The sequence below is a fragment of the Gasterosteus aculeatus genome, chromosome 18, assembly GCF_964276395.1.
Source record: "Gasterosteus aculeatus chromosome 18, fGasAcu3.hap1.1, whole genome shotgun sequence".
In the NCBI taxonomy this organism is placed as follows: domain Eukaryota; kingdom Metazoa; phylum Chordata; class Actinopteri; order Perciformes; family Gasterosteidae; genus Gasterosteus; species Gasterosteus aculeatus.
This window is the reverse complement of record NC_135706.1, coordinates 14965891-14993737: the sequence shown is the minus strand read 5'-3', so window position 1 is coordinate 14993737 and position 27847 is coordinate 14965891. Positions and strand designations below refer to the sequence as shown.

The following is a 27847-nucleotide window of genomic DNA, read 5'->3' as shown; positions in this document are numbered from 1 at the left end:
GCAGACAGGCATTGAAATAGCAACAAACACAAAGGCAACGAGACAGCCTCATTAATGCAAGACATTGTTCACAGTTTTATTTGAATTCATTTTTTTTTAAAGTTAGTGCGTTTCTTTTTTTCTCTTTGCCAGCCAGGAAGCACTTTGTATTCAAAGGAGAGAATAAAAAGAAAAACTCTTCAGCCGATAAACATTTTATTAACAACATGATCACAAATACTCTGGTGTATTATTTATTCATTTTTTTTGTTTATAAGATTTCAATATCCAAAGAAGTTTATTCCACCCTCGGTTTCAGGTCGCAGCCTGTATTTTTCTGCCCTGGTTCCACACGTGTTGGCGAAAGGGATAAAAAACCTTTAAAAAATGTTCCAGGTTAAATGATGAGAATTCTCTTTTTTTGGGATGTGCTTCCAAGTATATCTAAAACTAAGGAAAATGAAAAGAAACAATTTTAAATAAAAAGGCTGACATAAAATTATGTGCAATTATAATAATTGACATTATTATTACTATCATATTCTCATGATTGTTTCCTCATTATTACCATTGTACTCACTACACAACTACTACTCATATCAACATTACACTGACAATCATAACAATGATAGTAAGAATAATGAAAATGATAGTAAGAATAATAATAGTAAAAAGTTTTAAACAAATTTGTCAAAGTTTTTCCATTTTTCTTCAGGCAGAGGACAAAGGGGCAAAATGGGCAAACAAACAGAAACAGAACATGTGAGGGAATCAGTGCGAGAGTGTGTCTCATTCACGTCCAAACACACAAACAAACGTTACACGCACACGCCGCCGCCGGTTACGCCGCCGTTGCTTCAACACCGCAGCTGAACAGGACGAGTAGATGTCACAGTTTGGGCCTCCGGTTCCTGACTTCTCTCCTTCCTCCTCCTCCTCCTCCTCCTCAGCGGGGCCACAGCGGCTGATGCAGGGCGCCATGGTTCAAAAAGGTGGTTCATGTCGGGGGAGTAGCTTCTGAAAGATTATGTCGTGCTGATTCGACTGAGTTCATGTCTAATGGCTGTGGGGCGAGAGAGAGGAAACAAAGGTCAACAACACCTTCTCAACGACCCTCCACAAAAGAATCACTCCAGGTCCGGCGGGATATTTGCAAAGTTGAAAGAGTTTCCCCGATTGTGTCACTGTGATTTAATCAGGCTTGTTTGGTATTGACCCCTCAGCAGGCCCCGCCCCCTGCTGCTACTCCATCAAGCTGTCACAGCGTCGTTACCGTGGAAACAGCACTGTCACTATCTGCGCTGCCCTGTAGAAACATCCTCTGTAGGCGGTTTGACAGACAGGGAGGTTCTGGTGAACGAAACTATCCTGCTGAATTATGGAGAATGTGGGATGCCGTGTTTTTGATGTTGGATCCACAAAAGAGAATAAAAAAAGGAAGATATCTCGGTTCTCCTGTTCTCAATCTTTCAATCTTCCTTCTGTCCGCGAAAATTACATAAATATGTTTACAGAGTGCCTTTCATTCATTAACACTCAAAGTATCCAAAATCTAATTATGAGTCAATGTTAATAATATTATCACATCTTTAAAAAGCAGTATATGTCTTTATCAGGCAATTTGCCCATTCTAATATATATATATAAATACATTCAATTAACAGGATTATTCTGTAATGTATTATTATGTTTGTTACAATATTGTATTAATGTATTATCATTATTAATGTTGAATTCTATAATGCCATATTATGTATTATTTTTCCTTATACCAATGCCATTTTTTTACAGGTTTCCCACTAAAATTCTAAGAATGCTGATTGATTGTTCTTACCTGTATGTTACGTTTTAAAACAGTGCTTGTGTACATCTGCTTTGACTTATTTAGTCGAAGCAAAGGACATATACTTATAGTTTACATTTTTAGGTTTGTGCGTCTCTAGCGTAACCTAGTGGTCACTATTCCACATAACTACCAAACTACCATCATGCAGATCAGACCTCCGATCAAATGTGAACAGAAACCAGGAGAGAAAATGAAACATACCATCGATGATTTCATCCTTCACTTTGTGCAATTCCCGAAACACCTCCTCCAAGATTTCCTAACGAAGCAAACAGATCAAAGTGTCCATCGCACGTTCCTTCGTTTTCAGCAGAAACCTTCGTACACAGGAAGCGACCGGGCAAATTCAAATGAACCTTTTATGTTTTCTTTACCTGTTTCATCCTGTCGAGGTCCAACAAGTCTGCGTCGCTGCCCCCCCCCGCGGGCCGCACCCTGCGCGATAAAACACACCTTAAAACAGGTCCCCCTTTGTCACGCTGGCATTCACAGACGCCGCCTCCGGCTCTCACCTGGAGGCCACCGACCTGTCGGCGGAGTTAGCTCGGTCCCACGGCTTCTTTGCATCTAGACGACAGGAACACGCGTGAGTACGGACGGAGTCTCCTTAGTTTTGTTCTTTGAGTCTAATACTGTTCATAACCACAAGTCCCTCCAAAACATATCAAATCCTCTTTCCTCCACTTCCATCGGACACGTTTCCCTGTTGCGTGACACAAATCACCTGCTGTAACACACCTGTGGCGTTCTGTCCACTCCGGGTGCTGGGGGACGGAGAGTTTGGATCGTCCTAAAGAAAGGAGGATATTACTTAATTTATTACCACATATCATCACTACAACATTACGCTTCCTTTTGCTTCTGCATGTTCGGACCATTGCAGTGATTCGTTTCACCCAGATGTGAAACGTCAGAATAAAAAATGATCCTCCTTCTTTAGCCGATCACAGCTAAAGTGTCTTCTGTCCACTCACATTTTGGCTGTCCTCGGGCCTCTCTGAGGCTGCTTTCCTTCTGGGGGGGAAGAAGAAGCCTCGAGTAAGAAGAGGGAATTGTCAACGGGGTTGAAGAGCGTAACAATAATAACATTAATCAGCCGTTGATTGAAGGCTTTATAGTCCAATTACTTCTAATCTAATTTAAGGGGGTTTGTTCTCAACTCCCTGCCCTGACCTTCGCGCCAACAGGGCGTTCATCTCCTCCATCAGTCCTCCGCTTCCTCCACTCGAGCGGTTGGCATCGTTCTTGGCGCCTGAGGGGCTCTCGTCTTGGGGCTGCGGGGGGAGGGGGGGGAGGCAGAAGGGAGACGTCACTCTCTCACGCACACAGACAGTGGAGATAATCCGCTTTCACCCGACTGGCGTCTCACTCTCTGAACGCGCCGCAGCTTGGCTCCGGCGATCATGGCGGCGAGGCCGGTCTGGGCGGGGGGCTCGTCCGCGTCGCTGCCCCCGCCCATGGGGAGCGGCGGCGGCAGCGGAGGCGGGGGGGCCCCCGCCGAAGGCGGCGGAGGTCCCGGCGGCGGAGGAGGCGGAGGAGGGCCGCCCATGTTCATCGGGGGAGGTATTACCGGGGGGGCCACGGAGAGCACGGCAGGGTGGCCCTGGAAAGGAGAACCTGGGGGGACATTTGTGGATAAATGCACCCGGGACTCTATATTTCTATATATTATACAGAAAGAAAGAATTCCAAATACACATTTAGTTCTTGTTTTACTACATTCTCCTAACTGCCATTAAATGCGGCTTTGCAAATTCAAACATACAAATTCAGACAAACTTGGAATACAAAAAAGAATGAATATAAGTAATAAACCGGGGATGTTTTATCATAATATCTAGTTCATTTTTTTTTTACCCTTTTCACCTGTAGTGTCAAAAATATGGCTGCTACATAACGGCTGCTACATCTATTTTTCAAAGAATAAAATGGCAAATTTTCATATTTAAACATACGTTTTCAGAAAAATTGGAATACAAAAACCAAGTGTCTTCATGTAACTTTTTCAAGGTTCCCCTCAATGCGAGTACCTGAGTTGGAGGACCGCAGCTCCCGCTCCATGTGAGCCTGCATCTGCTGCTGCTGCTCCATCATCTGCCTGAAGACACAAGGAGGAAACGCTGCCGGTCACTCAGCGCCGCAGCATCGCGTCTGATTTGGGCTTCTGTCATTTAACCGTCCATGCAGGAGCAGTGCGGCTCACTCCATCCCAAGAGGCCCGAAACACAGTATTTACTGCAGGCGCCACATAGAGAAGCTTATTGAATCTAAATTGTATCCTCTGAAGCCAAACGTCTTTCGCTTCATCCACTGGTGCAACTTCCGTTCGCTGTGCGCACTTCTGCTCACACACCCGTCAGCACAGCTGAGGGCAGCTGAGGGCAGCTTCACGCAACGAATCAAACGTCCTCCCGTCTCTCCATCGACTCCACCTCCCGACCCTCCTCTCGGCGTGAGAAGCAAATGTGTGTCACGACACACCGGAGAGAGACAGAGAGGAAGTGGATTTTTTTTTCGCAGCCGTGTGCGTTGGAGAGAAGTGCTGAGCCAGCGACCTTCAGGCGGGGAGTTTGTAGAGCTCAGTCAATTAAAATGTATCCCCCCCCACACACACACACACACATACAAACACACACCCACACGCACACACAACCCCAAACATCACACGCGTAAGCGCCCAATCTCCCCTCACAATTACAGAGTTAATCCTTTAGTGCCGGAGGTCCAGGTCCGCAGACACGGGATCAGAAGCTCCCGTCACATCTGTGCTCTCCATCCGTGGCCTTTTGCACGAACCGATGGGCGGCGTTTAAAAACTGTCCGTCTCTGAGAGGGAGACGGGAGCGGCGGGGGACGGACGATCCGGCCGCTCAGTGAGCCGTGGAAACCGTCTCCAGCGTCACTTCCCGCTACTGCTCATCTACTATTTTGTTTTTTGTTTAATCTGTCAGTCGGATTCGGGAGAAGTTTGTGAGATTTGAAGCCACATTTTCAGCTATATTTTGCTATTTTATAATCATATCATTGTTGGGTTTCAGTGAACAAACTTTACCTCGCTCTCTGAACTTCCATCTCATCTGAAGTTGGTCCATTCTGGACGTGGCGCTGGACAGCGGGACCTAAAGACACAAATGAAAGCACGGAGAGAAGAAACACAGATAAAGGAAATAATCCATCAAATTAGTGCCTGTCAAAAGATAATTAACACCCGAATGACTTAAACATGAAGTCCTCTTTCTCCCGTAACGAGCAATGAAAAGCATATCAATCCCCCACCCGTGGTAATTGGTTCCCGTTACCCACAATGCACTAATAACCACCTCTGGTGTCTGAGAACGACGCGAGAAGTCCGCCTGCAGATGTGATGAGAAGCACCTCGTGGTTCAGGGTTATGAGCCAGACGGAGGCCTCCTGTCACATCCGCCGCGTGGGGTCAAAGTTCACAGACAAGAGGGCCCTGTTTTGATATTTTGAGGATTTTTGATCAAATCTCAGATGTTCATCGCTGCTTCTTTCTTCCATGTAAATCCCAGGAGGCGCCGTATCAGAGGATCGGGGTCTTTGGTGAGTTATCTCTGCCTTATAGGCTACAAGCCACTCGGGTGTAATCCCTTTAACACCACCAAGTGAGATCCGAGAAAGATGGAGACGAGATAGGGAACGTAATTATTGGCAGACGCGATAAGATGCGAACAAAAGGACGACGGAATCAGAGCGAATCGTCAGAATTCAACAAAAGTCGTCGCTCATCGCTGAGCTCCTCCGGGACAAAATCCATCTTCATCGCTCCTCCTCACCACAACTTGAGTGGCAACGGTTCAGAATTTAGTGTTATTTACACACGGCGTGTTAGGAGGTCTCCGCTGGTTGCTTGGCAACCTCTCTGTGATTACAAGACATATATATATATATATATATATATATATATATATATATATATATATATATATATATAAATATATAAAGTACAACATAAACTACAGCGTAACAGGAAACGCAGAAGTACAACATTGCTGCTCTGCCACCTACAGGAAATTCACTTTAGTGCCAAAGAGTAATTTATCCAGTACGAAAACCCAAATCTTCTATCATGATATGGGTACATCTTGATAACGATATATATAAAGATAAAGCACAGCATTAAAATAGTCTGTATGAAGTGTGTCGACTAATAATATTCTGTCATTTTACTTTAGAGCAAAATAATCCTATTTTCTCAGTAATTATCCATTTAGATCCGTTATTGTAAATCAGTAAATTAGCACAAAATGTAAAAAAAGCCATGGGTTCAAAATGTACTGTAAGTTGCTTTGTATAAAAGCGTCAGCTAAATGATGTAATGTAATAATGCTCTTGGCCCTGCAGGTCATCCTGTCTCTCTCCAAACTGTCGCTATCCTAAGAATAATAACAATAGTCTCCTGTAAGTTCCTTCTGGTCTGGTCACCGAATACCTAAAAAATGGGCCGTTTCTGACTTTTAACAATTAAAGAAACAAAATGATTCTACTGAGGAAGAACGCTGTCGTGCATAATACATGACAGAAAATGGGAAAGTCACACGCATGTTGGAACGGACACCAAAAGCATTGACGCACACACACACACACACACGCACCTGAAATAAAAGTTCATTCCCAGAGAGCTTTAGTACCTACATGACATGCTGAAGAAGAGGAACCGGCTGTAGCAGACACACAGGCACTGACAGACCGACTCCCCGCTGACCATCTCTCGCTCTCGGCCGCCCTTCCTCCCCCTCCATCACCCCCCCCCCCCCCCCCCCCTCACCCCCCTCTCCTCCGCCGCCACAGTATCGCCTGTCATCTCCCGGTAACACAAACCTGCGGGCAGCAGCCGCGCAGCGAGCAGCTCACGTTAATGTTTCAAAAGGTCGGGTTTGTCTGTGGGGCTGCCACACGCACACCACACACGCACACACACACACACACACACACACACACACACACACACACTACAGGGAGCGGATCCACATCCACGATGAGCCTCGTGCGTACAGATCGCCCGCCGAGCTGTCGTATTAAAACGTCACGAATTAAGGTTATTTACACTTATCATCAATACATTTCAGATTTTCTTTCCACGGTGCTGAAAAATAATGAAAACCTGAACATTTGAGTCGGCTGAGCGATCTGTTGAAGGAGGTTCTGTTTCATGAATGAAAGCTTCAGAACACATTCTAAATGGGCCGAGTTCAGCGACTGTAAAAAGAACGAATCGACTCAATCTGTCATTAGTTTGTTCAACTAGTCTATGAATAAATTACTCTGTTAAAGACATAATAGTATTTGACCATCATTCCCTGGTCCCATTTAAGCCCAAATTGTGCTTGTATTAAAAATTAAATAAACCGAAACAATCAATTCTTTCCATTAGCGAAGCCGCTAGCCGAACTTATTTTGGCATATTTACTTGATTGCTGATTTAGATTTAGTTTAGTTCAAATAAACGCAGGATCAAAGGTCAGGCCTTCTCACCACTAGAGGGCACTAGAGGGGGGCGGCTCACCGGCTTTAGGAGGAGAGAACAAGGCAGACGCAAGAACTATGAGCACACACGTGAGGTCTTCTGCCACCAAACAAACCAAAATGTGTAAAGTAAATGTTTAATCTTTCTGTCCCTCTCACACACACACACACACACACACACACACACACACACCGCTGCTGTGATGTCACCCTGCACACAGATGGTTGCAAGAGGATCCTGTGTGTGTGTGTGTGTGTGTTTGGCTGCTGTCACTCGAGCCTCTTCGTTTCCCTCCCCGTGTCATTAGGCAGATGAAGAGACCTCCTCTCTAGCACGGCGCCCCCCGGGGGGGGTCTTCTCAATGACTCACTCAAATCCAGAGGGTGGAGGAGGTGGAGACACACGCCGCAGCTGCAGCGATGATGCTGAAGGTGCTCGATTGCCCTTCCCTTCCACATCGGTGTGTGCGTGCTGCCTTCCAGCACGTGCACACCACACACACACACACACACACACACACACGTGCGCGCGCACACGTGCACACACAGGGAGGTCCAGAGGAGGAGGTTGGCTCTCCTCCATGTATATCCTCCGTTTTAATAAGTGTTTTGCACCCCACATCTCCACTGGAGGACAAACACAGCTGAAACTAATAACACAGATTTGTGTGCGACTTGAGACTGTCCCAGTCCCAGTGCATGATGGGAAACCCTCCCCCGGCTGTCTTCCTGACCGGAGAGCCGATCGGCTGATCGAAATCCACTGTGATTGTAATATTTAACAGTAGATCGGTCTAACGTTGTAGGTTCAGAGGGAAAAACGCACCTCCGTCCTGAGCGCTGAGGACGTTGAGGGCGAAGAGCATGGCGTTGGAGAAGGTGGTGGCTTCCTCCTTGCTGGCGAAGTTGAGGCCGTAGACCTGCCGGGCGTCCCGCCACTGGTGGAAGGTCGGGGTGGCCTGGTTGTACTTGAGGCCCTTCACTATGGAGTAGTTGATGACCACCTGCGAGCGGGGGGGGGGGGAGGAAATAAGGAGACAATCTGATTTGTCACTCGTCACACGTTTTACGTGGTTCACACCACGAGCTTCAGTCTGGAACAAACGTGCTGTTGTGAAAACGTAACGGTGTGGGATTATTTCTCGCCGCCGTCCGCCGTCTCACCTGCTGGTCCTGCAGCTTGACGCCCACCACCCTGAAGGTGTTGTTGGCAGTGTTGTGGTAGATGTTGATGCGGCTGAACCCCTGCTGACCCGGCTTGATGGGCACCCACTTCTTACTGGTGTCGTCGTAGACCATGACCGAGGCCCGGGCCTGGCAGATGCTCTGCTCGCTGGGGGGGGGAGAGGAGAGTCAGTTATGTGCAGGATTTCATCAAGGAAGACGTATCTTTACACTTTTTATTATTCTATATTAAAGAAAGAAGAAGTGCGGCGGCGGGGGGGGGCGTAAGTGAGATCATTACAGTGAACAGGACAACAACTCAGTCTGTTGTGTTACACTGGCAGTCTGATCCAAATGTAATCAAGCGCTTGTCCAGCATCTGGTGATGTTCTTAATGAGAGGCAAAGGCAACGTGTGTGTGTGTGTGTGTGTGTGTGTGTGTGTGTGTGGCCTCCAGCGTTGGCTCTGCCCGCCCTCCCATCTGACCGCGTTAATCTCTCTCTCTCTCTCACTGTGGAACGCCGTGGCGTCCTGACCGTCACGACGAGCGAGCACTTGGTCCAAATGCCAGTTCCAGGCTGCATGTCTGTAAACGATGGTGAAAATGTTCACGGCAGTCAGTGTTACAGGAGCCCTCCGTGTCCACGTAGCTCGTCGTTAACGGCTGACCGTGATCTACAGGCGCTCTGTTCGCTGTCTCTACGTCGCGCTCAAACAGCAGGTGCTAAAATCGCTGCCGAGTGAGGAGGAGAAACACGGGAGGAGCAACGGAGAGACACGTTTGGCCTAACGAGGAGAGTCCCATCTGTGCCTCTGCCTCCACGCCGAGCTAAAAATGAGCGGATCGACCCCTGAGGCCGAAGGAAAAGAGCCGCGTCAGAGAACAGAAGGAGGAGGGAGAAGAAGAGTCTCGGCTTGGAGAGTTTGGTGTGTGGACGCAGCACAGATGAAGCCCACAGTGAGAGACAGTAGCCTGCAAAAATAAAAGACGAGGAAGCCGTTAGAAGAATGTGTTGTGGATGGAGTAGTTACGCCTTAATGAGAAAACACGTCAGACGACGTCCTGAACGCGCTGCAGGAATCAGCTGAGAATTGCTGGACGGGATAATAAAAGCTGAATTAACACCCTGCTGCATTGCGTAGCTATAAATAACTTCCTCTCAGGTTAGTTTGCTTTCTACACACAGATCAGGTTATTTGACATTAGCGGCCTCCGATGTGCACACACTTGAAATGAGGCCGAGCACCAGCAGGGCAACGATGTGTTTAATTTATTTTCTTTAACTTGTCGACTCTGTTCGTTTTTAAAAAGGAGTCGGAGTCGTTGGCAACTAGCCGGGAAAAAAGAGGCCCAGGAGCATAAATGAATAAATGAGGCTCTAGAAGAGACTCGAGCAGTAAAAACCAGGCAGATGTGGACATGAAGTGGTGGAGAGGGTGGAGAAGAGGGGGGGGGGAGCTGTGAAGAAGCCGAGGCAACAAGAAAGCACGTTCACGTGACTGACAGTTATGGGACACACAAACACACACACACACTCGTGCATGCACACGCGCACAAACGCAGGGACGTTGCGTAGGACGCTCCACCAAGAAACCCGTTGAAAAATTAACAATTGCTGCTCGAGACATAAATAAATTAGATGCTTTGGAATGTACCTTGACAGTACACACACACACACACACACACACACACACTCAAAAGGCCGTCCTCCCTCGTGGCCCCGTCCACGTCGGTGCAAACACAGATTCAAGCTGACAGGGACAGACGGAGAAATCTCAGAGAGCTGCTCAGAAAAAAACGTCTTCCGTTGATCAAAGAAACGCTCCGAACGCGGAGCAGCGACATAGGAAGGCGTTTGCTTTGAGTTGCCTTCGTATACACACAACCAAGTGGATGTTACGTTTAAATCCAGCTACATTATCCAACTTACCCCTGCAGAGCCAACTGCACCGTAGGTCATTGAATGCAGCACCGACGCTGAGGGAAGCGCATGCTAAGTTGAGGCTGCAGCACATGCACCAAAAGCTGAATCCAACACTTTATAGTATAGTGTGTACTGTGCCCTGTACTCAGATGTGTAGCTTTAAAAGCATCATTATTAATATGCACTAGTTAATAGGTCAGTGCGTCTTCCTCAGGTCACATTAATGAGGGACTGTGATGATAAACATGATAAACAACACAATTATTCATCCACTCTGCTGCTTGTTTTGAAATAATAAATAATTATGGCTCAAATGCAACCCCTTTATCATTGTCATCTTCAGACACACACTCTGCACACACACACACACACACACACTTTACACACACTGCAGCCCCATTAGGTTGCTCCCCTTCGAGTCGCAGGTCATCGTGGGATTAACTCCCTCACACATACACACTAAAGACTTTCCGCAGCACGCAGGTCAGACTTCATCCCCGATGAGGGTCTCACGGCCCCCCCCCAACACCTGGACCTGCCACGCCGCCGCCTCCACCTGTTCTCTCCAACCGGCGGCTTCAAACCCGCTTCGTTCCCCCTCTCCATCTCTGGTGACTGCGCTAATTTTACTCTGATCCGAGGCGAGCAGCACAGCTGTCAGAGGGGAGGGATGCGCTTTTGATACCCCGCCGCAAGAAACACAATCAGAGCTTTGATCCCCTCAATTTATATATAGCAAAAATACTGCTTGGTGATGGAATTTTGCTAAGGACGAAAAAAGGTGGAAATTCTCACATCTACACGTCACTTATTGCCGTAGTGTGAGATGGTTTCCCATCCGAGGGGGGGATTTGGTATATTTCTATATAGAATTTCATTGAAACTGTGTGAATGTTCGACTTATATCTTAAGTCTGTGAGTGTGTGTGTGTGTGTGTGTGTGCAGCAGTGAGCGCTTGGCCGTGTCTGTCCGGGACACTGATCGTTGCTGTCAGAGGGCCTCGTGTGCGACTCGGGCCTCTCGGCGGCTCGTACGCCACCTTGCAGACGTCACGACATCAAAGCCGCCGCGCCGCTTCCACTTCCACGCAAGGACGCGCGCCGAAATAGAAGCTGCACGCAAATGTTTGTGTACACACTCAAGAGCGATGCGGTTCGTCCTTTGTGATTTTCTGCACGGCAGCGGGATCAGTCTCAAGTGACAAGTTTCTCTCTGATCAAATGACTTTCTGTAAACGGTGGGTGAGAGTAAGTGGAACATTTCAGCACAGCGACAGCACATCTGTTGACTCCAGGAAGCAGCAGCGGGACACTCTGATGTTTGGGCTTCTCTCTCTCTTGGCAGCGGTGGTAACGATAATTATGTGAATAAAACCTTTTTCCTTTATCTATGCGAGTGGAAATGTGTCATGATAAGCACATTGATTCCTGAGTCATGGCTGAAGGAGGAAAATAGCGCCTTGAAGCTGAAATGTGAAAACATCGAGAAACCCTCTTGACCTGTCAAAAGCCTTCAATGATTATATTATATTTCTGTATTTATGGGGGAGTATATTAGGAAAATAGTGCATAAAAGCAAGAAGACAGAAATACGCTAACTGCCGGACAGTATTGTCCCTGGGGGGAAACCAGCCAGCGGGCAGCAGTGGCGGCATTGGGGGATAAAAAATGACTGATGTCAAAACTGATTTGAAGGATTAGCTTGTGCGGTGGAGCCAGAAGAAGAGCTTTACGCGTAGTAAACCTTCGGATTTGGCGCATAACCAACGGGAGAAACCGTGGACACGAAGCTGCAGCTCACTCGCCACGCGGCGACACGGTGTCAGGAAAGCATTATTATATCATCACAAAAGACAGCATGCGTTGAGGACAAAGAGAGGACGATGCTACATTTTAAATGCAGTGGGGGATGCACGCCGCTACTTAATACACAGCTGCTTTAAGTGTAGCGAAATGGTACAAATACGAGCTGTGTGGTGCTCAGTCATCAGTGATAACCGTTCGTTACACTTCGATCTTCGAGGTGAGACTGACGCAGGACATTTTCAAACCATCCATCCATCCATCCATCCATTGTCAAACCGCTTATCCTGCACACAGGGTCGCGGGGGGCCTGGAGTCCATCCCAGCCAACTTCGGGCGATAGACGGGGTACATCCTGGATTGGTCGCCAGCCAATCGCAGGGCTACACAGAGACATACAACCATTCACACTCACATTCACACACCTACGGGCAATTTAAAGTCCCCAATTAACCTGATCCCCTGAGCATGTCTTTGGACTGTGGGAGGAAGCCGGAGAACCCAGAGAGAACCCACGCAGACACGGGGAGAACATGCAGACTCCACACAGAAAGGCCACTGGGCAGCGTTGAACCCAGGACCCTCTTGCTGTGAGGCAACAGTGCTAACCACCACGCCACCGTGACGCCCGGCATTTGCAAACCAAATATTGCCAAATATCTCCTCTTGTGGTTGGTGGCTTCTCGCGTGCCAGTTGCCGCGGCGACCTTGAGACTTGCCGAGCAGCCGCTTGATGCAACATTTAGATTCCACATTCTGGTTTTCATCACTGTCGGCTATTCTCGTGCCTCAACAGTTTAACTCACGTCCCCCCCCCCCCGCCACACTTTAAGGACATTTTACTACGTTAAGTCCCTACCGGGTGAATAACAAGACAGTAACTGATTCACTAACGTCTATTACTCTGTGAATAGACGTTGCTCAGGCAGATTTTAGATTTGTGTCTCAGTAGCAATGGAGGAGGAGTAGAGCGGATCATAATAAAGCTTCTTTGTGTCCCACAGCCAGCTGCTCAGAGAGAACAGCCAAATCCCAGAGAGTTCGCTGGCAGAACAATCGTCTCCACAAACTGTTTGTCTTTTCCGTCTAACTCCATGACAAAATGTTCTCTGTTGCCCGAGACAGCAGGAAAATCATGGAGCCCGCAAACCCCAAAAAGGGTGCACAATGCGAAGTCTTGTGCGCGCATACAAGTGCTTGTGTGTGTGTGTGTGTGTTTCTGCACGTGTGAGCGTTCATCTGCATGAGACATCGAAGCTGCATAAAGCAAAAGGAAGGAACAGCTGACTGGCTTAAACATTTATAAGCGCGCGGGGGCGAAGCTACATTAGCAATGAGACTGAGCCCGAGCTAAACCTCGGCGCTCATGGAAAATGGGATAAATCGAGCTAAACCGACACCACGATCCAACCACAGGGGCCAGTTGGCATAATTACGAGCCACTTTGTGTAAATTGCATTAATTTGCGCCCCGCTCTGAGTCTGCCTGCCGCGCCGCGGTGCTTTGGGGAGGACGTGCGCGGGCTGACAGAAGGAGCTCGTCCCCGTTGCTGCTGCAGCGTCTGTGAAGATGGAGCCTGATGTTTTGGATGTCGGCCATGTTTTCTCCGTGAAAAAAATTCAGGCGGTTTCTCCAGAAACTGAAGAAACTTCAGTGAAATCATCAAAGTGTTTTGATGTGCAAATGTAATAAAATACTGCGACAAGGACTTTGGTGGCGATCAACTGGAAGAGATGTAAAGGAATATTGTTTAAACACAGCAAAGCTTTTTCCTAAAATGTTGAAACATGTTAGTAGTGTCTTTAGAAAAGGGTTTTTGTTGCAATCATCCAACTTATTCAAAAGTACTTTGTTGTAATTTGCTTAGCTGTACCCTAAATGTTAGCTATGCGCTAACTAGCTTACTAGCTGAAAGCTAGCTGAAAAAGGCTAAAGGATTATCTGATCTTAACTCTGTTTAAAACAATCTAAAGGAGGTAAATGGTAAAGTACAAGACTACGGAGAGCCCCAAAATAACCAAAGTAACATTTTCTGACTGGGCCTCAATAGCATGGAGCAGAAATGTTAAGTGTTTTAATTTCAACAATTGACATTTCTCACATATCAGTACTACCAATACTTATGAACTAATGCTAACATGGATTTATTATATATATTTTGCTTCTTTGTGCTTGAAGAAGATGCAGAGGATGAGACCTTATTGAGCGTCTGTAAGTGGTAAATATCTAAAATGACTGCTTTGTTTTTAGGATGATGCTTTAAAACCTGAGAGGTGAAAATCTGACTCATGTTCTAAAAGAGGCGCCTCTGTCCTCCAGCTTCCGAACAAAAACACTAAAGAAAGCCACATTCTAGCCTGCAGCTCATCTGTAAGGGAAATTATCACTTACCACGTATTTTCTAAATGAATCGAATGAATCAGGACGTGTGTGTGTGTGTGCTTCTGTTTGGTGGTATAAACCACTGCGTGTTGATGTGTGGGAGCATATTTATGCATGTATCTGTGAAAAATGGTGAGGAGAATGTAAACGGTCGTGCCGGTTTGCAGGCCAGTTATATAAGCAGCTTGCTTCCTTGCGTATTTGAGGTTTTGGCGGTGAACGGGGGCAAGTGGAAAAAAAAAGGGAAGCGGTAAAAAGAGACAGAAGACTCAGAAGAGAGAAACATGGGCCCGTGCTGAAAGCAGACTTTCAAACAGCCTGTGGGCTCCAATAGGAACCGTTAAAAAACAACCCAAATTGCGCAATTTGCACAGAAAAGTCTAAAAATAACCGGCCTTGGCTGATTTAAAATTACAAGCTTAATACATGTGAAAATCAGCCACTCGCTTTGTGCCGGTCACCACTCTTCCTCTCCGACTGTGTAAGCTAATGGTTCATGGGAAAGCAGTAGTGTGACTCAGTAATAGTCGTTATTGTTGGATATGACACCGCGTATCTACCGAAATAGAGCTGCAGATTTTAAGCTTCATCTCTACGGACGCGCAGTTTTAAATCATCTCTCTCTGGCCCCGTTTTCGCAAGCTATTGTGAAAGCCGATCTGTCAAACTGTGCTCCGTTTTAGACCCCTGACACAGATTCATAGACGGGTAAATAGCATTTAAAAACAAATTTGTTCTAACTGATGCACGTCACCATTGTATCCACGAGCGCGTTGGTTCACCTGAAAGCACCTCTCCATCCTGAAAAGTCTCACAGAGCCGCTGCAGACTTTAACAAATGAAATGATGGCTTTAGTCCATGTCAGCGCTGAGGAAACGGCATTATGATTTCCTAGATGGTTAATTTAAACGCCTGTTAGATTCCAGACATTTACAGCAGCGATTTGAATGCTAAGTCACATAATCCTTTAATGCTGCTTTCCTTTCTTTTCTTTTTTTTTTTTTTTACATCACCAGAGCTTATGAATTGAGTGCTATCACGGAACTAAGCACTTCCTCTCCCTTCCATCGACCCCGTGACACCAGGGTAAGTGGGAAAATACACCCATCTGTCTATACGGTATATAAAAAAATAACACACGTATGTTATGTTAAATATATCCCACCATTAGGCCTCAAGACTTTAATAATCATCTTGTACTTCGGTGCGTGATACTGTGTGAATTTCTTTGGTTGTTGGATGCTGCAAACGTCTTTATAATAACAAAAGTTATTCAAAAACATGCTGATCAGTCGCAGAGTGTGTGTGTGTGTGTGTGTGTGTGTGTGTGTGTGTGTGCACTTGAGGCCACGCCGCTTGTGTGTAATTGAATGAAGACCCTGCAGTGAGGACGCCACACACACACACACACACACACTCTACCCTCTATGCCGCCGACTGCTGAGGCCACGCAAGAGCACGCTAATCTGTTGGCATGACAACTGGAGTGGAATATTCGCTTGGCCTAGAAAATATGGCTGTGAAGAAAAGATGAATGAGCAGTGAGATATGAATAATACAAAAAAAAGCAGCGACATAAGCCTTCCGACTGCTCTCTAACTACGGACTCGCTAACACAACGTCGCGTTCCCGCCATCGCGCGAGTGTCACGCCGCGGAGTATCCTTTGAGCTCGAGCCCGCCGCCCCGGCGCCTCGGAGGCACGCGCTGCAGACTCCGCCGAGCGTTAAGCATAATCACAACTACTTGCCGCGTCTGCTGCACGTGTTGCCCCCGCTTTGGGGTTCCTGGTGTTCTCCGCTAATAAGGCCGTAAGCGCCCCCCGACAGTCGCAGGTCAGCTGGGACGGCCAGCGGGAGAAAGGCCACGTCCTGGTGCCGCGGAGCAGGTTGCTAAATTTATGGCCCAGTTTCAGCCAAAGTATTGTGAAAAGTAAAGTGCAAGGATGAGGTTTCTTCTACTGCTGCTCCACATTTAAGAGTTTCCTGACCCCCCTCCCCGCGCCGAGCGCTAATGCTGACGCAGCACCGCCGGGGGGGTGGGAGGGCATCGGAGGTTCTGATATCAGGTAGTCTAGACAATAAAACGCACGCATTACGAAGCGTGATGGCTGATAACAGAGCACCAGGATTAACATTGAGTTTAAGTGGCGTGTTGGTGGGTGGAAGGACGAGGTTTTAATGTTTTTTGAGCCAAATGTAACAAATCTCAAAGCTCTTAGCGGAGTGCTGTCACGTCAGCGAGCCGAAGGCGTCACTTTGAGTAGTTTCCTTAACAGTTGTCTTTCAATTGTTTCCTCCCAGGTACTAAAATGAAGGAGGCGACGGTCTGACCCCACTCGGCTAACACCAGAGAGACACCAGAGAGACAGAAGTGAGTGGGAAATAACGGAGATGTTCAGCGACGGGGGATTTAGACTTGGGATGGTCCTTTGTGGATCTGCAAAGAGGCCAAATCCTCTGACATAACGGACACAGAGACAACACATGCTCCATAGATCCCTGATGAGTTGACTGCTGCTCCAAACAAACATGTTAATCTGCAGTGGACCCGGGGGCCGCCCGGCGCAGCGCCGGAGCAATCAGATGCATGAAGATCACCTCCAGCTTCACAGCATAAAGACTGGAAAGGGGAACAATAGCCCGACGGAAAGCTAATGCTTTAACGTGTTAATTAGTGAGGTGTGCAATTACTTTTTTCACCTCAGGGCAGGGTTAACTGCTACTGCCCTTCTGCCTTTATGCTAAGCTACGCTAACTGTCTACTGGCTCCAGTTCTACACATTCAAGTGAGGTATCCATCTTCTCGTCTTACTCTCGGCTGTTAAAAAAAGCAAAGAACTGTATTTCCCAAATGCCTTTCAGTGACATTTTGTTTGTATTTCACGTGTGGCATTAAAGTCTTCCTGTCTAGTTTTCTGTTCGTGGGAATTATGATCTCAGCTTAATGAGCATCTGCTGGAATGTTTAATAGTGTGCAGCGCCTCAGGACGTCCACCTCCAGAGTGTGCAAGAACATGGGTCAACCAACCCGGATATGAGAGGCGGATCAGAAGGTGGGACAGACGTCCTTAGACCTCATGCTGAGAGGAAAAACAACCACGAGCAGGAGGGGAAAATACTGAGAATGAAGAAAAAGGGGGAGAGGAAATGGAGGGGGGGGGAAGACAAATTCAGACAGGAAGCAGAGAAGATCCAGAAGATAGGGAGAGCTGGGTGGCTTTAAATAATGCATGTGTCTCCATTTGGCAGAGAGGGGGGGGGGGAGAAGATTCCCGGCAGGGAGGAGGCTGTAGGTGAGAACATATCTGGGGCATCAACAAACACGGCCTCAGAAGGAAGGTGAGAGCGAAGGGAAGGAGAGGGGGAATCCGTGGCGATGCCCCGGGGCGGTGCTCCATGACGCCGTTTAACTGCCTACCGCGACGCCTCACACACAAACACACGCACACGCAGACGTGTTTACATGTGAGCCACTTTACCGTTGAGCGTTTTCAGAGCGTTAGGTGCTCTTCATCGTGGGCCGCGGTTTAATAACAAGAACACGTGGTTCCTATTTGTGGAACGCAAATCATCGGCCGGCGGATCCGGTGACGCCAGAACCTCTCACAAACATTCTGGTGTGTGACAGGTAAGTGCGTGTGGACATCAGGTCTCCTCTGGGAGTCCTGGAAAACAGAAAGCCCCCCCCCCATCGTCCCCATCGTAACCCTAAAGTCTTGGCACCTACTGACAGCAGGGGTCCAGAGAAAAGACATCATTTGAAACACAAACGATCACCTTTTGGAAGAGAAGTTAAAATAATGATCCTGTTTTTCAACGCAGAGCGGGTGGAGTTTAAGTAAAGGTACCTGTGACATCACGTCGTGGGAGTCTGATGTCACCACAATTAGTCTCCACTGTCCCACTGTTAATGCTCCATGTGCACAGGACAAGGGTCCATTCATGTTTCCACCACACATGCCTGTGTGCTCCGATGGATCGGTAAGCACTGGTTGTCATGGTTATCTGGCTATACGATATCCCAGCATTCCTAGCAGGCGGGGAGTGGGGGGGGGGTTTCAAAGGTGTGTTCAAAAACCATCGTTGATCGTTTCTTCATTTATTTTTTCTTCATGATCAGACCGGCTCCTGCTTTTAATACACCTCCATCCGTCTGACTGCTTCCCTCTCACGTTTACAATCCTCCGTCTCTTTCTTTTGCTGAGCTTCGCTGTCTCACCATCCCCCCTCTCCCTCCTGCTCTCGTATGCTCCCTCCCTCTTATCGCCCTCCCTCATTCCATCTCATTCCATCTCTGCCTCTCTCAATTTTTTTTTAAATCTCCAATCTCTCTCTCTGTCTTCTTCCATCTCACTCAGCTCCTATGAGCTCACTTTGCTAATAATATGGTAAGAGATGCTGCCGCTGTGTTCATTTGCTGTTTTAATTGTACTGAATTCACTTTGCAACCAGAAAAACTAGTGATTCATCTGCTGAGAAATTGATGCAGCAGTCTGTGCCGGATATGTGCGAGACTGCGTTTCTTTTAATTTAGGCTGCGGTCTGCACAGACACATCAAACGTGAATATTCGCTGACGTTTCCTGGTGTTTGCTGATGTGCACATTCCTCCGGAGGTCACTGAGGCGAGGCCGTGGTCGTAAACAGCAGCAGGTGGGAGACACAAAATGCCATGACGTCAGCTACCGTCGAGAACCCTTCCCTGCCTCCCCTCTGACCGCCCTCGGACTCGCCCGGAGCCTCCGGGGAGCCCGGCCAGGCCGCGACACGCCGCACCCCCGTAAAAGCTGCTCGGGGCCCGAAGCAACGGACCGAACTGAAAGCTGCTTAGCGGGGCAAAACCTCCCCCGGCTGAGTACCATTAAAGCTGCACTAATCAGAGCTGTTCGGGGAGGAATCGACGGACGTATCGCGCACGAGATTAGAAGGGCGTCTCAGCACGTGGACGCAAAGAGGGGTTGGCGAGGACTTAACTTAAAATAAGCACAGACAGGTGGATGAGGTTCTCTCCTACAGCTCAGACTGGTGGCGCTCCAGCGGGGCACGGTTACATCTCAGCGAGACAAAGAGCCGCGAAGCTGTTGCACGTCTGAGCATGCGTCCTCCGGCGCTTGTTGCGTCCACACAGGCGGCGGCTGCGTGGATGCAACGAGCCCACCCGGAGCACCTCGAGGCGTTGATTGGATGTGAGAGGAGGGCCGGGAAAAGAAAAAAAAAAAAAAAAGATGGATGCGTAAACACAGAGAGAACAAAAGAGCCTCGGAGGCAAATAACCGGAGCGGCCGAAGGCCGGCAGGGGAGAAGACAACCGCGCCACTGTCACCCCCCTCCAATCCGAACTTGGCACGCTGCGCCCGAAAGGCCATCAATGCCCTCTGCTTCTCCCAGGAGCCTGACACTTTTTCTGCACTAGCTGGCTAACACATTAGCATGCAGCCCCAGACCCCCGCAGGGGCAACCAGCCGCTCACAGCGGCGCTCCACATTCACAGAAAATGCTGCACGTGCAGCAGAAGAAGCGGCAGCAGCGGCTCCGGTGAACAATTGCAAGCAGGATGGTTCCAGCTACATTTTTAGGGTGCATCCTCAACCGACAAAAGGGACCTGGGTGTCTCCACCAGTCATGAGTGATCGTCTACCGATGGGTCCATGGTGAACACCTGTCCTTAGGAAGCCTACCTGACTTTGAACTCAGTGAGCTGCGGCTGTGCCCCCGGGTCAGCGCAGTAGATCTGGGGGAAGTAAAACCGGTGCGACTGAAGGTTGACGTCCATGGTGTCCACACACGGCGGAAGCGCGAGCCCGCCTCACAAAATGCAAGAAAAAAATCAATGATAGAAAGTCTGTGTCTGTCGCTTTTTCTTCTCCTTTGTCCGGAAATTTCGTCGCCGGCGCTTTGGCTAAAGGTCGGAGTTCGCCGTCGGCATCACCTCCTCCCCCGAGTGGTCGCAGGGCTACAGAACGCTACCGCCGGGAAGGCATCCCCCTCTTCTTCGCCTCCTCCCAAACACAGCGCATGCGATCCCTTCTGCTGGCTGCCACGGAGCAGGCACACTAACCTATTTCCCCACTACAGCGTCAAGAGCGCGAGGACAAAGATGACGCCGGGAAAAGATGCTGCAGCCTCCCGGGGACATCGGGGAAGATGGTCCTGGCCGCTGCCCGCGAACTCGTCCTTCAGCGGGTGGAGAAAGAACAGGAGGAGGTGAAGGAGAATTGTGAACTGAGGTGGGAGGGGGGAAGGAGAGGCCTACAAATGGGAGCGCGGCCCTCTGCCACACACGGAGGAGAATGAGCGGCAGATGAGCGCCTTTTGGTTTTTACGCTTCGCAGGCGGAGGAGGGGGGGAAAGGGAGAGAGAGAGAGAGAGAGAGATTCCCGGCGCTGTGAGGCGTTGCCCTCGCTCTGCCTCTCCCCTCTGTGTCTCATTGGATTACCTCCCCCCCCTCTCCTCCTCCTCCCCTCCTCCCCTCCTCCCCTCCCAGCTGTGACGGGAACGACGGGCAGCCAGCCCCGGAGGCTGCCGGTCCCGCCCCTCCTTCTCCTCCTCTCTCTCTCTCCTTCCTCCTCTCTATTGGCCGAGGTGAGGATGCGTAAACCTGCGTGCGGGGGAGGAGGAGGAGCAACAGATTTTAATTCATCTGATGGCTCCCGTCTTCTCTCGCGTATGATCTCAGGCCGGCACGCCGGGCTTGGGTGGAGCACCGGATGCAACACAATCTCTCTCTCTCTCTCTCCCTAACACACACACACACACACGCACACGCACACACACACACACATCTGTCAGCTTCTACTGGATGTTCACTTACGCAGGTGGAGGAAAGCGATGCATCCCTTTGTCTGAACTCGTGGCTCAGTTGGCTGAGCACAACTCGGGCAGCTGGACGGATCTGATCTGAAGTGTCATCAAACCCGAGTGGTGAGAGATGCCAACGTTTGCTTTCTCCTGTGGCCCACGCGCCGCACAGGACGCGTTGTGTTCACTCATCTTTCGGGTGGATTCGGGGTCAGAGCAACCTGCCTGGAGCCGATGAGCCCCGGCTGCACCTCCTCGACCCCCCCCTCCTGTCCAGCTCACTCTGCTCACATCACCCACATCTGTCCTGCTGTGTTTTGCCAGCAGGCAATTTCATAGATTGGGAGTGAGGGAGGGGGAAGGGGGGGTTAGTCCCCGTTACTCGCCTGTCGACTGTGGTGTTTGGCCATCATTTGTTAGTCAATAAAATGTCATCCTTGTCCTTCTGCTGTTATTTTGTAGGCTGTGTTATTAGTTTAGTTAACTAACTACTCTGCTCGCATCACGAAACCTAAACTAACAACGGCTGGTTTATCCTCCAAAACGAGACAAATTGCTCCGTACAGAAACAGCGTTTTTGTGCAGCATTTATTCTTGTTTCCTGATGAATACGTTCCAAAGCGGAACCCGACACTGAATCCCTTGTTTACCGACGTGCGTTACAGCTTCACTATATGAACTGTGTGTGCATTCAGACTGCACGCCAATAAATCAGAGGAGAGTCACTTCATTTAGGAAACCTAATGAGGGCGGTGGAGTAAAAGGGTGGAGGGGGGTCAGAGGAGTAGACAGATGGACGTGCAGGTAGAGAGCTATAAACGCCCGGCGAGAGGAGGAGGGGGGAGGGAAGGGAGAGCCGGCTGGGTGGAAGGACATCCGGCCTCTGCCTACAGGACCCATCCCCCATCTCTCTCCCCCTCTCTGATTGTGTTATAATCCTCAAAGCCACGAAACCTCGTCTGCGGCTGTGCGTTGATTTGTTTCTTCATGAGAGAAACGCTTCTGTCATTAATGTGGACTTTGTTATTTTGCACCCGTCCAGGAGAGCGGCACCGGCCCGAGTGGGTGAGCGAGGACAGAAATGTGGTGAGTTTCGCCGAGACGACAAGAAAGGTGATGATGCTGATGCTGAGACAACATGGGTGTGGGGGGGAGACGTCTGACGTTTCCTCCGTCTTGTCGGTTAAGTCACACCGGCTCAAATCCAGCTGCAAGATATGAGTCCGCCTCCCGTCAGCCGGGCGTTCTAATTACGCTGGCAGAGGAGGGGGTGGGACGGGGGGTGATTTCCCTCTCATTCACAAAGATTTGATTACCTCTCTCTCTCTCTCTCTCTCTCTCTCTCTCTCTCACACACGCACACGTCTGTGCAGCTCAGCTTCAGCCTCCGTGTGCATAATGATGACTCACCCAGAATGCACTGTGTTATTACACAGATTCCCAACCCACACGGGACACGTGACCCCGTGCACCTGACGTCCGAATGTGTGCAGCATCCCTTCTGTGTCGTGTTTGTCGGGCCGCATTAAGTCAAACGTGGAACCGTTATTGCCCACACACACACACACACACACACACACACACACACACACACACAGTGTAAACATCCAAGTCTGTTAACGTTCCATCGCACAGACACCAAACAAGCGGCTTTATCATCCTCATTTTGTGGGTTTTAGGTTGCAGAAGTGAAGAACTAGCATTTACGTGGACACCTGTGCGACTTCAAAGCACGTAGCTGTGCACAGGGAGAGAAATACGACGGTGCAGCCGGGGGCCGTCGAAGCCAAACACCGTAACTCAAGATGTGTGGATTCACCACGGTGCAGGAACCAGCTGCACACGATGTTAGTTTACAGCGTAGTGAAGCGCCTGCCTATCAGAAACACACCACAGCGCAATAAGGGCCGATGCGTCCGCTTTCACGCCAGCGCGTTTTCCCTGCGTGCGGGTTCGCTCTCGTCCCGCGTTGCTGCAGCACACATGACCCGTTGACGACGGCGTCCATGTGGGTCACGCGCAGACCGCCGACCGCTCCCGTCAATACGAGTCGGGCAGCCGTGACGCTGGCGGCTCGATAGAAGCCGGCACTTGACTATTTCGGAGCACAATGAGGCACTCCAATCCACGCACGCATCAATCCCGCTGTCGCACTTTTACGAGCAGCCGCGTGTCAACGGACAAGTGCTCCTCGTCCTCCTCCTCCTCCTCCTGCAGGTCAAAGGTTGCAGCAGAGCCGGGTCTGTGACCCCTCACGACCTCGTCTGGTTCCTCGTGGAATCCCACCTGGTACTTTATGTCAGTAAGTGGTCGTGGATTCAGTGAATGAATAAAACAAGCTGATGGGATGAAATTAAGACGATATAACGAAATGAAATGGAAACTTTCCAACTGGTTAAGACCTTGATGGAATCAGAAAGCTATTTGAAGCACAAAAGTCTTAAGTTCAGTGCGAGCAGCGGAGTTTCAAGTGACTTGTTCCCTCTGACCGACCGATTTAAAAAATAAACAAATATGATGCAAAACGGGGGGAAGCAGCTTGATGCAAAGCTTAGGCGATGGTTCTGCAGACCTGCTGGCGGCTCGAGGTTAACGGTTCTGTCTGACGGTCTAAGCGGGAGAGACGGAGACGGACGCTGGAAGGATGAGAAGGAATCAGACATTCGGGCTCCAGAGCGACTAGAATCTCCAAACCCCGGGTTTATTACCCAGAAACCTGCAGCACCTGGAACCTCTGCACAGCTGGAGGTAATTAAAAGTGTTCCATCCCATCTGGAGGAATGAGAAACAGACACTGTAGCTGCGTTGGTTTCGATCTTTATTCTCCCTCGGTAATTGAATTAGGAGAAGTTGAGGCCAGGATAAGATGAACAGATTTATCAAGTATAAACCTTTATGTGAGAAAACGCTGTTAATTTTGAGTTTAAAAACAAGGACTTTTCTATTTTAAACCTGGTCATGACATGTGACCTTTAAAAACACACCATATAGGACTCTAATTCATATCTCGAAAACAATGTCTGAGGTGGGGGTGGTCTATAATGGTCTATATGAAAGAACCACATGGTGAATACTTTTGTGTGTGTTAAATACTAAAAGCTCAAAAGTATTTTGACTGATCTGATTTTTGTTTGTGCTTGTTCTTCATTCATTTTTGCCCGGCACGAACGAACAACTCGGTATCTTGTCTGACCTTGAGAAATGCACGTTTGACCTGCAGCTCACGGCGCTGAGATCAATGGCCATTAGATCACAGCGCTGAACCACCGCTTGTGTCCTACAAACGCACAAACTCACTTGCACCCGGAGTGGGAGGACTGTCGCGTTCACTCACAGTCTATGTTGCCACCTACAGAGCACCTCCGTCAAGCACAGAATCTCTCGTACTCAATCAGGCAAAACCTGAAAGTGTGCGAGCAGACAGCTCGTCGGGGGCGTTAAATATACGTCATGAACAAAAGGAAACATGGCGATATTCAACTCTGGTTTAAGGGTACTAGAAAAGTAAGTGCACGTAAAAGTAAGTGCAGCCGTCCTACAATGTTATTTATTATAACAGGATATTATAAAAAGGATGAAGCAATACATTTTAAGACATGCCAAACATACCAGGATGTGCCTTTTATTTTATTTTCTGATTATTCTGACCCACATGTATTATTCATGTGTTCGTATGTCTGTTCTGTTTAAAGTGCGTCAATGTACTGAGTCACTGAACGCATACTGCATGCAACAACGCATGCTTTTTAAAGGCCGCTGCAGCCATAATTTCCGCTATCGTCCCATGATGCAATGCACAAAGAAGACAATTTGCTCTTGGAACTCGAAAATAAATGGGATGCTTCCCGGGCTCTACTGAGTACCAGCTCCCATGCTACAGGAGCAGCACACCTGAGGATTAGACGCCTTGCTCAGAGGCACATGTCAGGCCTTTCGGAGTGCATGTTAAGACAGCAGCGCAGAGAAAGTCACCGAGGATTTGAGGAGGAAGTCGTGAAAAGAGGCGCTGACGACCAAATCCCCCTCTGACCTCGGGACAAACACTCATTCACAGATTTCAAAGCCAACAGCAATTAAGAGTCTTTGAGAGCTTTGGAGCCAAACTGAGCCAGCTGCCGGTGCCCCGCCCACAGCAGCAGGCTCACAGCTGATTGGCTGCCCGACTGGGCCCCCTGCCAGTGACGTTTCACCTGATACGTCCCTTGCAGTCCGCCAGTGAAGCCAGCAGCTGAGACGCGATGACGTGTGGGGAATGCTCTCAGCTGGTTGGTTCCCAGCTACGAAGGTGTGTGTGTGTGTGTGTGTGTGTGTGTGTGTGCGCGCGCACGTGCGCGTGTGGGTTTCGTCGGTGTGCGTGAGCGTACATCGGGGTGTGCGTTAAAAAAAACCCAGATCAGACACATGTGGTCGCTTTCATTTGGCAAATGAAGCACCGCGACGCGTGCAGCAATCCACGCACGTGTGGTCTGGTTTCCATGACAACGGCTCCTTCCTTTTCCCTTTTTTCCCCCCCCTCGCGCAGACAAGCCTTCCACGTGACACATACATCAAGAGAGCGAGCTGGAGACAGAAGATGTGAGCCGGATCCACCCCCAAAAAACTTTGGGTGGAGGGCTGGATGTCAATGTGCTGATCTGAGAGCAGCCGCCCCACCTTAAAGGTTCACATCCTGTCGGCCAACAGGTGACCCCCCCCCTCCCCATATATACCTTTTTGTGCTCCGGCGACATGCTCCTCGCGGGCCTTGTGAAGGCTCGCGCGCCAATAAAAACCAACAGCGTGCTCATCAATGAGATGTTTTGGGCGAGTCTCGCCGCGTCCTTTCGTCCACATCCCATAATAATGCGCAGTGGAATCTCAGCAGTTTACAACGTGCATCAAAAACGCGTGCGAAACGTGCTTCTGCTTACCTCATCCTCCCCTCCTGTCCGTCTCAGTGGGACGCAGACGGGGATTCGGTCGTTGAGGATCAGGGAACAAATGTATCTATAGAAATAAAAAGCATCCAGCTGCAGCACCTCTGGCTGTTCTAGTCTAAACAGCGGTGCGGCCGGGCAGCCTGCAGCCGGCTCGGTGTGCAGATGTTGAGGGTGTGGAGAATGCTACGCGGACTCCCAACACGTTTCAGCTCTGTCTTAAGAAAATGAATAAATGAAGCAAATTTAAAAAAATTAAAAAAAATGTTCTCCGGTGTCGTGTCAGGCGGCGGGCGGGGCCGTCGGGTCCATCTCAGAGGGAAGCGCGCCGCTGGCCGCGGGACGAGGAGCCGGGCGGAGAGGCGCACAGCAGCGGCTTCTCAGGAGCCATCTTTTCCTCCCTTCGACCACTGGGGGGCTGCACGGGGGGGAGGGAGAGAGAGAGAGAGAGAGAGAGAGAGAGAGAGAGAGAGACGGGCGCGCACTCTGCAGGTATGAAAAAACGTCGCCGCGTGTTATCGGGATTATTACAGACCTGTTTGTGTGTGCGTGTGCGTGTGTGTGTCCACAGAGAAATAACACTCGTAATTTTTTTTTTTTTCTACTGCAAAACAATTGAAGGCATCACAGGAATATTAGTGATATGATTAAAATACCACCAATACTTTAAGCCTTTAAGACCCTCAGAGATATAGATGTATTGTGTGTATTCTGTGTGCGTGTGTGTGTGTGTGCAATTTCCTTTCATATAACAATTTGAACAATATTTTAATTTCATCATTTGTAAATTCACAGTTTTACTGTAGCAAGGCCATGACCTCTTAAAGGGACAGTTCAGCTTTGTGTTGAACTTCTACCACATGGTGCTACACAGGTGTACAGTGTTAACGGGTAGAAGAGACAGACTGTGATACAGTATACAAAAGCCCACAGAGGGACAGCACACACACACACACACACACACACACACACACACACCTGTCGACCAGCTAACATCTGTCTCAGCAGCTGCTGCTGCCTGCTCGTGGGGGACAGATCACTTAAATCCCCACAGAGGACCCGAGTTCATCCGAGCTTTTCTTAAAGACTATTTGTTATTGTAAAGCCTCCATTAGTGCTGCTCGTTTGAAATGATGCAGCCCCAGATGTGTGTGTGTGTGTGTGTGTGTGTGTGTTTGCAATAGTAACGTTTAGTATTGAGGTCGCACTGCAGCTCTCTCTCTCCTTCTCTGTCATTGTGTCTTCAGAGTTGTGTAGGATGCATCTTTGTGTGCAGCCGGGTGTTGAACTCAGTGTCGCAGCAGTGATGCGGCCTCCCCAGCAGAGGTCCTCCTGCCCTCTAAAGAGGCTGTGAGATCCCACCGTGGCTCCATGACGACAGCAGCTCGTCTTGTGAACCCACTTTTATTTTTCATGGTGCAGCTTTAACGATCCGCTGCTATAACTCTTTATCTCCACAGGAGGGCGCTGACGCCATGAAAGGTCACAGGGATGCATGACCTTAGCTTTTGAGCTTTATTGGAGTTAAATCCTAAAAAGTTAATGTT

The 27847-nt window shown here is 49.0% G+C and overlaps 1 protein-coding gene across 5 annotated transcripts; it reads right to left on the bottom strand.

The window, feature by feature from the left end:
* Nucleotides 1–51: 51 nt before the first annotated feature.
* Nucleotides 52–26720, bottom strand: evlb (Enah/Vasp-like b). Of its 5 annotated transcripts, none has more exons than XM_078093597.1 (13): nt 26295–26720; nt 8477–8645; nt 8139–8316; nt 4878–4944; nt 3856–3923; nt 3195–3442; nt 2999–3099; nt 2800–2839; nt 2564–2615; nt 2338–2392; nt 2200–2260; nt 2027–2084; nt 52–1042 (listed from the first exon to the last, which is right to left on the bottom strand). In XM_078093597.1, the coding sequence occupies exons 1-13, from the start codon at nt 26297–26299 to the stop codon at nt 1005–1007; spliced, it is 1140 nt and encodes a 379-aa protein (XP_077949723.1). In that variant the 5' UTR covers nt 26300–26720; the 3' UTR covers nt 52–1004. The 5 variants fall into 5 exon arrangements, with proteins under 5 accessions (XP_077949723.1, XP_077949724.1, XP_077949721.1 ...); XM_078093598.1 differs by having other exon boundaries at nt 2800–2836; XM_078093595.1 differs by lacking the exon at nt 26295–26720 and adding an exon at nt 20265–21075.
* Between the last annotated feature and the right edge of the window lie 1127 nt (nt 26721–27847).

Bases quoted from the DNA above. Each gene is read 5' to 3' on its own strand.
- evlb (XM_078093595.1), bottom strand. From the start codon at position 20,359: ATGGACGTCAACCTTCAGTCGCACCGGTTTTACTTCCCCCAGATCTAC. The intron at 2,393-2,563 runs GTGTGTTACAGC...CCTGTCGTCTAG, and splicing joins GAGTGGACAGAACGCCACAG to ATGCAAAGAAGCCGTGGGAC. The intron at 1,043-2,026 runs GTATGTTTCATT...CTCGCCCCACAG, and splicing joins GAAGGATGAAATCATCGATG to CCATTAGACATGAACTCAGT.